Below are 13,914 nucleotides of genomic sequence, written 5' to 3' on the forward strand. Positions count from 1 at the left end.
AAGATCCCGTTAACAGAGCTAACGGAGTAACATTTATACCAAAGGTAACACACCATTGGTATCTAACCAATGGCGTTTTGCCACATCACTTCAGCAGCCTTTTGGCTACTGGAGCGTTCAGTATCCAATCCGCTCCCGGATCCTTGACTGGTGTCATGGTGATGTATGGGATTTATAGCCACGCTCCATACATTTTGACAGCTCATTTAAGGGATATGATCACAAAAATCTAGAGTGGATTTCACATAAACAATACGGTGGGGGTGTACTCGAGACAGCGATGCACTTGCTACCAAGGAAGCCGTTAAAAATAATAATAATAATAATAATCTAAATTCTATATAAATTAAGGTAATTGAAAACGTTTTGGAAAAAGGCGCCGGAATGAAAATTCTATATAAATTTCCAAAAAAGAAATGGTATAATTAAGAGGTAAATAATAATGAAGAGGGGAAATTAAGTCTCACCGATTGACCAGCCTATGTCGATGGAGGGTGTGTGTAGAATCTTATGCCAATCCTCTCCCTCTCCCTCTCCATCTCCCCTGTCTTCTTTAAGCCTTTTCTCGAATTTAGAGGGCATCCTCCACACCTCCAATTTCTTGAGGGTAGTCACGTGTTGCAGTCCCTCTGGAAGCATCTTCAATTGGTGGCACCAATCTATCTGTAAATGTAAAAGACTTGGCATAGCTCCTTTCTCCACTCTCCACTCCTCTAATTCAATTAAGCCGTCAAGATGTAAGGATTCAAGCTGAGGAAACCCTTGTGAAGAGCAAACCATTTCCTTTCCCTCGTACGGACATATCAGCAATTTGAGAATGCGGAGTTTTTGCAGCTTCTCTTAAGTCGCCAATGGGTCTTGCTTTAAACCGGAGTATTTCAAGGTAAGCTTGGTGTGGTTTACTGGGAATTGAGCAGACTCGGGTAACTTCTCTAAGTATCCTTCCAAATACAACTTACTTAATTTGAGAAGATTTGAAAAAGGAGGTAGCGACCAATACGACTTACTTAATTTGAAAATATTTAAAAAAGGAGGAAGCGGCCACTCTTGGGATTCGAGTGATTCGAGTTGTTTGCCTATTTTAAATTTGAAAAAGGAGGTAGGGACGACCAACAACTTTTCGTTTGTTACTGAAACCGACAGAGAGTGGAGGTAGCCCAATTTGAGAACAGAATCATTGAATACCTTAGCATCAGCTGTTGTTTCTAAAACTATTCCTAATTTTCTAAGATTGGTGAGGTTTCCCAAGCAGCCCTTCGTCCATTTGCCAGCCCTTACTTTTGATAGAGTCTGAAGGTTACTTATCCACTCCAGCCTTGGTTGCCCTTTCATGACTGCCGAACTTAGTTGAAGATGTCTTAACTGTTGCATCTTCCCGATTGTGCTTGGTACTTCTATATCAGAACCGGATTCCACTAATAGAGTTTGTAAATTGGGAAGATTGCCTATGGACGATGGGAGACTTGTTAAACTAGTTTCAGTACACCCGAGGTATCTTAAGTGGATTAGTTCACCTATTTCTCTCGGTAGCTTTTTTATTCCTACACCGTGTATATACAACACCCTAAGCAACTTAAAGCCTCTGTAGAGAATCTTTTCTTCTCTTTGAAGCCACACACGGTCTTGGGTATACATTAACACAGAACGAAGGTGTGGAGTGGAACAGCTCAAGGAAATGTACTTACTTGAGTTGTTATGGTGAATTGCAAGTCGACGGGCTCTAGATGCAGGAGGAGCATTTGCATTGATCCCACTCTGAACTTGAAGAAACATACCTTCCTTAGATTCTGATATGGAGAGATCCCGCAAAAGATCATGGATGCGACACTTTCTAATACCTCGGCTTGAACTTGTTTCTGTGACTTGAACCATGCTTCTTTGCATCAATTCCTTCAGATAATCTTCCCCAACCTCCTCCAATGTTTCTTCCCCTCTCTCTTCAAGAAAACCTTCTGCAGCCCACATTTGAATCAATTTCTTGGCATGGAATTCGTAGTCCTCTGGAAAATTGCCCAGGTAGAGAAAACAAGGTTTCAAGTAACAGGGCAGATCTTTATAGCTCAAAGATAATATGCCCGAGATATTGATTTCTCCCTTGACTAAATGCCAGCTGATGCTATTTTGTACTCTCTCCCACTCCCTTGCTTCTTTTCTTGCTAATACCCCTCCGATGACAACGATGGGAAGAGGTAGACCTTGACACTTGCCAACAATTTCTCTTCCCAATTTCTCCAAATCCGGAGGGCAAATGTTATTTTTCCCTGGAAATGCTTTCTTGCAGAATAATCCCCAGCTCTCTTTATCGTTTAAAAATCGCAGTTCATGGGGCTGGCTTAGTGAATCTGCATACAAAGCTACATCTTTGTTTCGTGTGGTGAGAACGACCCTACTGCCATTATTCACATCCGGAAATGCATCCTTCAAAGCATCCCATGCTTCGCTTCTCCATATATCATCCAAGACCACCAAGTATCTCTTTTCTTTCAGATACTCAGAGATCTTCTCGCTCAGCTGACGAACGTCCATCTTCTCCACCAACTCGAGCTGATCTTTTGACTGAACTATACACCGTTTTGTGATGGTCTGCAAAACATCTCTCGCAGAATACTCTTGTGATACAGAAATCCACGCATGAATATGGAAATGTTTCTTAACAGTATCAGCGTTATAAACTTTCTTGGTAAGAGTGGTCTTACCGAGACCACCCATTCCAACTACAGAAACAACACAACGTCTCCGTTCTATCTCATTGGTCACATTGGTCAAACTCTTGACCAGTGCCTCTGAGTCCTCTTCAAAACCAACAAAATCTGCTTCTTGAAAGTCAGGAGAAGTGAGCCTCCGTTCTTGGAGAATTGGATCTGCGGAGCTCTTCCCTGCTCCCTGGCCTATATCGACAATTCCATAAGTCGACCTACTTTCAGAGATCCTATGGATTTTATTGTTTATCCGTTGGATCTCCGAGCCCACATCATGGAGAGCCTTCAACTCAGCGGGGATGCAAGCATACTTGTAAGGTGCACTTAAGAATTAAAATAAATATTTAAATATTTTTATTTTTAATTAAGAAACTAAAATAAGTCAATAGTTAAGTTGGTAGAGATATTCTTAGTTGAGAAAGAAGTATGTAGATAAATTTAAACAAAATGATACTTTATATGGATAGATTAGATCAAATCCCCACTACGTGACCATTTGATGGGCCATAAGAATGAAATGTTAGGATCGTACTTATTATACTTTTAATCAATTTTATTTTGAAAACATAAATGATCTGGATCTAAGCGATCTATTGACTCATTATATCAATATGAAATTTTGTGATGTTGATGGATGGCTTAGATTTGTCTCATATGATCAGTGGATCATCGGATGTATCAGATCTGATATACGTCATCTATGTGAATTCTGGAATATATGTAAAACTTCATCTAGAATTCTAGATGGATTTGATCATCTGATAGGCCACAATAATTGTAAGAATGATTGTTGTTAAAAGAAATCTAGGTCTTAAATAGTAATTTATATTTGAAAATTTATTAGTTATCCTCTCAATCGATCATGTGGGAGTTGATGAATGGTTTAGATCTGAAATATGACCAATAAACATTAAAAGTAGGAAAAATAAATAAGAACACTCAAAGTTATAAATCGGATCATCATAAACTTAGTTTTTATAGCATCTGTCGATCGATTGACAATCTGCTAGAACATTTTATTTAATTTGTAAATTCTGATCTTTTAGTGTGTAATGTAAAGTAATAATAATCATCAATTATTTTAAAATATTAGTGTGATCGGATTACCTTAAGTTAATCAAGTGGGCCTTATAGTGAAGAATGATGATATGTTAAGAATGAAAGTTAAAGGGATTCAAATCAATGGTTAGATTTCAAATCCTAAATTATGTGATCAATAAATTGAAACAAATTATATAAACTATTGAAAATATAAATATATTTAATTGTGCTATGTATTTATGTAGTTGTCACTTGGTTAATTTTGGAGTAACGTATCGGAATCTACATGTAACACCTATACTTTTTGGTATTCGGGTGTTACCATATAACTTAACCGAGCATGAATTTAAACCTGACTAAGGAAAATGTGTGTGTTCGTCCTAGTCTATACCTAATCATTGAGAGAAAACCACTTGTTGGGATTTGGTCTGCGGATTCAAACAGATATGGATCTAGGATAACAATCCAAGAGCACTAAGCAATCATAAGAGAACATAAAGATTTAACATGGAAAATCATTTCGGAAAAAAACCATCGCATAAAGCGACAGAATTCCACTATGAAAATAGAAATTACAAAGAGAAATAACTTACCCGATTTGAACAACCTCGAATCTCGCCCCTGTTAAACCCTTTACAAACTCTAAAACCCCTTTAGGAACTCTTGAAACCTTTTTAGAAAGCCTTACCTTTGAATGACCCTAGTAACTCCTATTTATAGATGGAGAAACCCCACTTACGCACCTCCATAAAACCACCTCAAATTTATTTATTTTTCAAGAAAATATAAAAGATGAGGACCCTATCCAAATGGATGATAAAACAAATGAAATATCAGCCGTCCATATTCAAAAGTTAAATGCATACTGGTCATATTCCAAGATTATTGAATCTACTTCATATTTTGCATCATCTCCTAAAATGAGCTGTTAAAATGGATGAACGGTGAGGACGTAAGGACCATACATCATAGTGGGCTCCACAATTAGGGATTCTCTTACCTCCGTGGATCTGGAGATCCACCCAAATCAGCTAGGTTACAATGGCTTCCAGTAAGCCCAGGTCACCATTAAGTCTCATCCGTTGATTATGGACCGGTTTCAATAGTCATTAGTTCTTTCTGTTTCAACCGTAAATTTTTGTACAGATTCATTTGGTTCTCTCGTAGACTATTACAGATGATACTCAGGCACGGACACAGATTAGATACTGACGGGTTGAGTAGCGAGTCCGCTACTGAAGTGAGGTCACCAAGTTCCCTAGCCCCACTATAATGTATGTGTTGTATCCACACCGTTCATCCATTTTGAGATATCGTTTGAAGGCATGAGCCACAGAATGAGGCTAATAAAAATTTGTTGTGGACCCCACCACAGGAAATAGTGGGAGAGTGATTTTCACTGTTGAAACTATCCTAACCCCCACCATAATGTTTATTTGAAATTCAATCTGCTCAAAAGTTTAAAAAGACATTAAATAAGAGAAAAAAAAAAATCAACTTGATCTAAAACATTTGTGGCCATTAGAAGTTTTTAATGGTGGGCATCACTGTCCCACTGTTTCCGCTTTGGATTTAACTCATTCTTTGCATATTGCCTTGAAATGATCTCTCCAAATGGATGGAAGGTGTGGATTCCAAAAATATATCATGGTGAGGCCCGCCACTCAACCTGTCAGTAGCTAATCCGCGTCCTTTTCTACGTGGGAGCGGATTTGGTCAGGTCTGGTTAAGGCTATGTTTGGTCAGGCAGCCATTGTGGGGCCCACCTTGATGTAATTTTTTGTATATCCACACCGTCCATCCATTATTCTAGATCATTTTGTGGCATGATTTCGAGAAATAGGCAGATTCATATCTCAATCAGCCACACTACTAAAAACAGTGGTGACTGAACGTCCACCATTAAAAACTTTGTAGGGCCATCATAAGGCATATGTTTCAATCCAATCTGTTGGTACGGTCATACAAACCTAGATGAATGAAAAAAAACTTTTGTGGCTCACAAGAAGTTTTTAATGGTCAATCATTTGAAATCCAACCTGTTCAAAAGTTTAAAAAGACATTAAATAAGAGAAAAAAAAAAATCAACTTGATCTAAAACATTTGTGGCCATTAGAAGTTTTTAATGGTGGGCATCACTGTCCCACTGTTTCCCGTGCTGGGGTCTACTGAACTTCCTGCGAAGGGCTTTGGCGGGGAATCAGCACAAACATGTCAGTACACACACTCCCGTGTTAGCCACCCCTACTGGGGATGGATACCAAGACCTCAAGTGTTGAAACGAGGTGTCTCCACTCTGTCTCCCAGTTGAGCTGTGGATGTGTGTGCGCTCACCCTTACCTTGCATCACTTAACATACGCCCCTTTCGTACTCATCCATTTAAAGGTATCAATCTGTGGTAGAATTAAACATTGGATGTGATTTTCAACGCATGCCATCAAATATATATATATATATATATATATATATATATATATATATATATATATATATATATATATATATATGCGGTCTCGATATACAGCCCCCACCTGCCACGTGCTTGTCTTGGGCGGGATGTGCGGTAAACATTTAATATAAACTTCTGTCCTCTTGTTCCAGACATTAACCCATTAAAAAAAGAAAAAGAAATTAATAATAATAATAAATGAATGGCTCTTGAAAAATATCATCTCAGCTGATCTTTATTCATTGATTATTATTATTTTGTTTTGGAGAAGGGTGTGAGACAACCACTTGTAACTTTGATTAGACCGTTTAAAACCACTATGGTTTCACATGCATTCACATGGCTTGGATAGGGCGCGGATCAGGTACCGTTGAGTAGCGAGAGTCTGTAATGAAGTGACGTCACCAAGTTCCATGGGCCTGATCATGATGTATGTTTTGTATCCGCACCTTCCATCTATTTGGAGAGATCATTTTAGGGCAATGTCCAAAGAATGAGTTAAATCCAAAGCTTCAGTGGACCCCAGCACAGAAAACAGTGCAGATAGTGACGCCCATCATTAAAAACTTCTAAAGACTACAAAAGTTTTAGATCAAGCTGATATTTGTGTTTTCCCTTATTTCATGTCTTTTTTAACTTTTGAACAGGTTGGATTTCAAAAAAACTTTATGGTGGACCTTAGGATAGTTTCCCTTATTTCATGTCTTTTTAAACTCTCCCCACTGTTTTCTGTGGTGGGGTCCACTAAGCTTTTTATATGCCTCATTCTTTGGCACATGCCCTAAAATGATATCTCAAAAATAGATGGACGGTGTAGATACAACACATACATCATAGTGCGGCACCCCACAGAACTTGGTGATCCCCGACTAGCTACTCACCCTCTCCGTACCTAATCCGCGTCCGCTTGGATGTAGCACTTGCTTTGAAACTAGTAAATTAAAATTAAATAAGAAATAGATATACACAGGTAGGGTACCGAATTTCCAAATCCCATGTGTAAAAACTGTTTTTTAAGTACTGGATTCCGAGATCTGAATATTGTTTGTAGGCTAGACCATTTTAAAGATGGTGGTTTCATCCACAGAATTTGCATAGTTGAATATAATTGGGACCGTTCAAATCGTTGAGTTGGGTCTTATGGTGGTACCAGCGGTCCACCACATTGGCTTCCCCCAGATGGAAGTTTTGGATCATCCAACCGCCTTTCCTGCTCATCTATTTTAAACCCATCAATCTATGGTAGGATTAAACATTGGATGTGAGTCTCCACGTTGGAACATGCAGAGATGAGAGCCATCAGATGTAATACCGAGGACAGTTCATCCCTAACTGTGGGGCACACCGCAATGTACGTGCCTCACATCCACACCTTCCATTAGTTTTGACAGGTCATTTTAAGGCATGATCCAAAAAATGAAGCAGATCTAAATCTTAGTAGGACCACACCGAAGGAAATATTGGTGATTGAATTACCACCATTAGAAGCTTCTTGGGGCAACCGGATTTTTTTTTTTTTTTTGGCCATCCAACCTGTTGACAACGTCACAGAGATCTGAATATATAAAGTATCCAAAACTATTGTGGCCTACTAGAAGTTTTTAATAGCCAATCACCATAGTTTCCATCTATGTGGTCCACCTGATATTTTAATCTGCTTCAAATAATACCTTAAAATAATTTTTCAAAAATAAATGTACGATGTAAATAAAACAGGAGTCACATAGGTTTTTCAGCACCAACAGGTACCGAGATCTCAGATTTTTGAGATATAATTCCGTCCGAAGAAGTGCCCCATGGATGGTCTAGGAGGAAGATGGGTCACCACTATTTCAAAATGGTGCGGTTTATGGTGGTGCCATATGGGAGAGGGTGGGTTGACAACACTGTAGCCCATCCACAGTAGTTCCAGCAAGATGGACGCTTTCAATCATCCAGCCATCTTTCCCATTCATCCACTTTGAAGCGACCGGTCCACGGTAGGATGGTTAGATTAAACTTTGGATATGATTTTCAATGTTAGTGCATGCACAGATAAAAATCGTAAGATCTACAGTCTAGATCGACTGCCCTGCCTACAATGTATTAGTCTTGTAAGTGAGACCCATCAGAAGTGATTTTTTTTTTTTTTTGTCAACAGGTGGTCTTCGTTGCAGGGCTCACCTTGTGCAGAGCTCTGATGCCCTGCACAACTGATATATGGGCATTGGGTTCTGTGGGACCAGGCCCAACTAATTTGTCCTAGCTTGGGCCATATAGGTCCCAAGCATGGGCTAATCTGACCAAGCCCAAACCGGCCCATAGCCACCCCTACACTTGTGTGTTGTTCTCCTGCGTACAACAGATGTTATATGGGATTCTCGTGGAGCTGGGGATGGGATGACTTGACTCGGCAAACTCGACTAGTCTGACACGTTCAGACCCGAGTTGAGTAGGTGAGTCGATCCAAACCGTCGATCCAAACCGAGTAGACTTCGTCTAATCTGAACTCAAACCGGGTTGAGTTCAGGTCACCCAGTAACTCAACTCGACTCGACCCTAAATTTAGCTTGGTATTGAGTTGACTCGATCCGAAACCCATGTGTGTATAAAACCTCAAATCTGAGATGCTGTGTAGTTGATGGAAAGCCTCCAATTCTAGCAAGTGCACATATATAGGTTTTGAGTTGTGATTTCAGCCCATGGATACCTATTGCACCTGACCCGACTTGAGGCTGACTCGACCCAACTCGGTACTTGTGACTGGGTCGGACTTGGTCCATATTAGTCCAAGCTGGACCCGGTTTTAGATCGGGTCAGGCATGCTGGACTCGGTACCGAGTTCGGGTCAGGCCTATTTCAAAACCAGATTAATCTGGGTCATCCCTAACTCGGTCGGACTCGACTCGATGCCCAGCTCTAGATTCTGGTCCTAAACGAGTTTCATGCCACAATAGAGTGTTTGATTAGGCCAGGTTTGGCCGCACCCGCCATCATAAAATATCAAGAAAATTTTAAACTAAGTTAGACAGATTAACAGCCAAATTTTATGATATTTGTTGCAATCAAGCATACCATCAGCTATTAATCCAGACTGTCCACAAAAATGTGTGAGGTGGTGGTTCAATAGTACTTCATAACTTCATATAAATTGGTTAGTTTTTAGCCATTTATTTGATGGTGAACAACCAGACAGTTAGGATCGGGTCTGAGTGGGATTTTTCATCTACTCTGTCGAGTATCGATTAGTACGCCAGATGAAACTCTTCTGCGATTATCGTCTTCTTTGTTTCTTTTTTTTCCTATATATATATATATATATATATATATATATATATATATATATATATATATATATATATATATATATATTAGAGAGAGGCTCAGTCTAGTTACAATCGATGTGCCTCACTTCTATCTGTAACTTGAAGTGTCTATCATATGATACTCGGCCCAATAAGATGGAATTTGGCATGTGGGAGCAAGATCCAAGCCGTTCATCATGAGACAACCTTGTATGTGCGGTTGCAAAGAAATGGCCTAGCCCAGTCACTCGGGCCACAAGTGCATATTGAACACGGTCAATGTTTGATCCTTCTAGATGCCCAAGCCTTTCATGCATGTACGACTATGATTGCAGTGATCAGCGACTAACCTAGTCTTTCGAGCCCAAAACACCTTATTAGGGGATTGCACCTGATTAACAGCTTTGATATGCTACGCGTGGTCATATGGAGCCTGTCAAAAAGGGTACGTTTGGAAATCTCTAGTGTTTATTTACAAAGGGCAAATGCAATGTTAAAGCCATCTTTTATCCAAATGATATTATGTAATTTCTTGGTAGAGTTTTCCTAATAGGTGGTGCAACCACCTCTTCTTGTATCTCATCCTGTTGTTCAGCTTATTTAAGTGTTTCACCTCTATCTATTTCAACATTAATAACCGATTGCTCAACTTTCTTGTGCTCATCTTTCCAATACAGGAAACTTTTATTAAATTTGACATCACGACTAAATATGATTTTCCGTGAAACCCAGTCGTACAGTTTGTACCCTTTCACTTCATCACCATATCCTACATAGGTACACTTTTTAGCCATTTAGTCTAGCTTATTTCTCTCAACCGATGATACATAAGAGTATGCGTCACAACCAAATATATTCATTCTCAAGTAATCAACTTGATGACCACTCCAATCAGTTGGTGTAAACAGATATCAATTTACTAACTATCAAGCTATATTAATTACCTTAGCTCATAGCTCCTTGCATAACGCAGTATCACTCATTATACTTTGAGATCTTTTCAAAAGAGTCTGATTCATACACCCTACCACACCATTCTACTCTAATGTATACTTAACTGTGTTATGCCTTATAATCTCATCATCTTTGCAAATATGATTAAACCCCTTAGAAGTAAACTTTACGTCATTATTGGTCTAGAACTTTTACCTTTTACCCTCACTATTTTTCTACCATAACCTTCCACAACTTAAAGAAGGCAAACGCATCAGATTTATGTTTTAAAAAATAAACCTAAACTTTACTAGAGAAGTCTTAAATGAACATGATGAAAAACGATGATGTCTAGAAACAACAAGCATGCCCCCCTCACACACACACATTAGAATGCATGTAGTCAAGCTGTCATTTACTAATATGTTTTCCGATTTTAAATTACAATCTTCATTGTTTGTCGTATATGCAATACTAAGATACATCCAATTTTTATTTTATTTTATTTTTTTAAATCAAAGCAAGAATTAAACCATAATTGAGTAGTACCTTCATACCACACTTGCATATGTGGCCTAGGTGCGTGTGCCACATACGTGCTGATGTGAATTCTACTACAGACGCTGCAAGTTCACCCGATACAGTGCTCCCAATCATTTTGTAAAGATTTTTACTTCTTTGTGCCTTCATTATAGTGAATGCTCCCTTTGAAACTTTTAGGACACCATCATAGCCGAAGAACTTGTACCTGAGTGCATTAAGAGCTCACAGTGATATTAGATTTTTCTTCAAATCAAGAACGTGTCTCGCATCTGTTAGAGTACGCTTTACTCCATTAAACATTCTAATGCGTACTGAACCAATTCCTATTATCTTACAAGCATGATTGTTGCCCATAAAAACTAGGCCACCATCATACTCATTGTACATGGTGAACCAACTTCAATAATGACACGTGGTACGATGCCCCTATATCTAAAATCTACTATTATTACATTCATTGTATAAGTGACCAACCTTAGACACCGATAACATGCCACAAGTACTCGTTCCTACATCTGATTCTGTCGAATTGACCTCCTTCAATGAATCATCTAATTTCTCCTTTTGGGTTTTGAATTTTGTACAATCATTCTTCATATGTCCCGTCCTGCCACAATTTCAATACTTTAACTTCTCTTTGTCCTTCGACTTGGACCTCGATCGCGACTTCCCGTTCTCTCACTCAGACAATCTTTTTCGAGCAACCAACACACCCGTAGAGGTGCCTTCACCTCCGTTATTCTTTTTTAATTACTTCGACTGAAGGGTTGAGATAATGGTATCAACATCTAAAGTATCCCTACCATGGCACAGAGTATCTACTAGATACTTGTAAGACTTCGGAAGACACATCAAAAAAATTATGGTTGTTTCCTTCAACTCCACACTTGTCAGTTTGCAAATCAATTTGTTAAAGGCATTAATGTGCTAAGAGAGATCTGACCCTTTCGTCATCTTCAGGTTGTACAAGTTTCTCTTCAGATATAGTCAATTGGAGAGTGACTTCATCATGTAAATGCTTTCCAACGTCACTCACAGGCCCGTGATAGTCGTCTAATTGATGACATTGAAAAGGACTTCATCGGTCAAGCACAATTGAATTGCACTAATTGTCCTCTGATATATATCTTCCTACATAGTTTTAGGACATTTAGCTTTGCCAAGGGGTGCCTGCGACAACTCATGTTGAATTAGGAGGGCTTTTATCTTCAACATTTATAATTCGACGTTGTTTTTTCATATTAATTTTTTTTTTATCTCAAACTTCACATTTGATCTCTTGAAAGCCATGTCTCAGATTCAATTTAAATAACCCAACATAAAACCTACACTCTGATACCACTTGTTTCGTACAACCACCATATGTTAGGTGTGGAAGCAACCTTAGAATGAATCTAACACGCGACAAAGAAACGAAAATATGAACATACACATACAACAAAATAATTTTATAGTAAAAAACCATGGCACCAAGTGACAGTGAATCTACCGTGAATAAAAAAAGTTAAAAGAAATGGATAGCTTATAGTTTCGAAGCCTTCAATTCTCAAGATGAATTCCCCTTGAAAAACTCAAAAAAAAAATGTGTAGTCTCTACAATACCCTAATCGAATTTTGAAGCCCTCTTATATACTTCCGTGCAAGATTGAGAAGCAAAACCCGCACTTTTTAGAACTTACACATTCCGTTTGGTCACAGTCAACCGAAAACATAATAGAAACTCTCGGTCCACTGGAATCATCACAATGTGATGTACCACGGTCGACCGCTAACACTGCACTGGATTAAAGGTGCTCTATCAATGCCTAGTTCCAATCCAAACTGTTGATTTGATAGGCTGTCTGAGAAGTCCATGCAATACCCCCAACTATTCAAATAGTCTCCAAGATGTCAACTTCCAGGTACAATTAGTGGCAGTCAAATAGGCAGGTACCAAAGAAAATGTGGCAGCAGTCCACGTTTAACCAAAGCCAAAGAAGGATCTTTCTATATGGGACAGTGGAGCATTTGACATCAACAGTAGAACTGACCTCCACTTGTCTAAAATGAAATCGAAGCGCGCTGTAAAAACTCTCTATCATGCATTGTATAATACATTAGAAAGAGTGGTCCGTGGGGAAAAAAGAAAAACACAGAAAAATTTCTTCCATTTCAACTCTCAATAAGAATATTACATGAAACCCCTGTGAAAACTACTGAATGTATGATGTCCTGAGATGGCACAGGGTAACATATCAAAAGATTGTTAGGAAAAAAAGAAAATACATACATACATACATCCTCATGCTAGAATTTGGAATGTCATCAAAATCCTTATGAAACGATCACTGTCGAATTTGAAGAACCAGTGGCCAGCCTCTAGATCAGGCTGTCCAGATCATCTCAAAGAGACATTAGCTTGGACCACAAAATCTCACTCCATATGCGACATAGAGATGCTAGGGAAAGCCCTTTGAAAAACTCTGTGCTTGATGGCCCCAAGGATTATCCTTAATTCTTCCCACAATCACCAGATCAGACTATCTGTTTCTCTTGAGCCGCCTTCAGTACAAAAAAGGAAGCGAGGAAAGAAACCACCAAAGGTAATCGATTCCCATGCCACCATCTTCCTTATCTGTCCAGTTGCTTCACATGCGTCTGTCATTATGATGTATCATGTGAAAGAAAGAGCCTTGAAATCAATCGGTGATTGAAAACTTGAAGATTACATGCTGCAATTTGCTTGCTTAAATTATCTAAAAGCATGTGAAGCAGATACTTACGTTGAGAATGAAACAGGAAGTTGTAAGTGTCCAGGTGCTGCAGTCCATACAGCTGGGGCCGCAGTTGGAAGATCCAAACTATTGATCTGATAGGCCCTCCCTTGGATGGAAGATGCTCCAAAATTCATACAGAGATTGAAGCTCCTAATCCCTCAATCATATCCTACAAATAGAGGGTTAAAAATATACATCAATTGTATAG

General features: G+C 38.9%; 1 protein-coding gene across 1 annotated transcript; it reads right to left on the minus strand.

The window, feature by feature from the left end:
* Window positions 1-473: 473 nt before the first annotated feature.
* On the minus strand, window positions 474-3,397 carry LOC131257598 (disease resistance protein RPP13-like). Its single transcript, XM_058258380.1, has 2 exons — window positions 3,393-3,397; window positions 474-3,022 (listed from the first exon to the last, which is right to left on the minus strand). Exons 1-2 carry the CDS (start codon window positions 3,395-3,397, stop codon window positions 841-843), a joined length of 2,187 nt encoding a protein of 728 aa, XP_058114363.1. The 3' UTR covers window positions 474-840.
* Window positions 3,398-13,914: the final 10,517 nt, after the last annotated feature.

The sequence above is a fragment of the Magnolia sinica genome, chromosome 10, assembly GCF_029962835.1.
Source record: "Magnolia sinica isolate HGM2019 chromosome 10, MsV1, whole genome shotgun sequence".
NCBI classification, from domain to species: domain Eukaryota; kingdom Viridiplantae; phylum Streptophyta; class Magnoliopsida; order Magnoliales; family Magnoliaceae; genus Magnolia; species Magnolia sinica.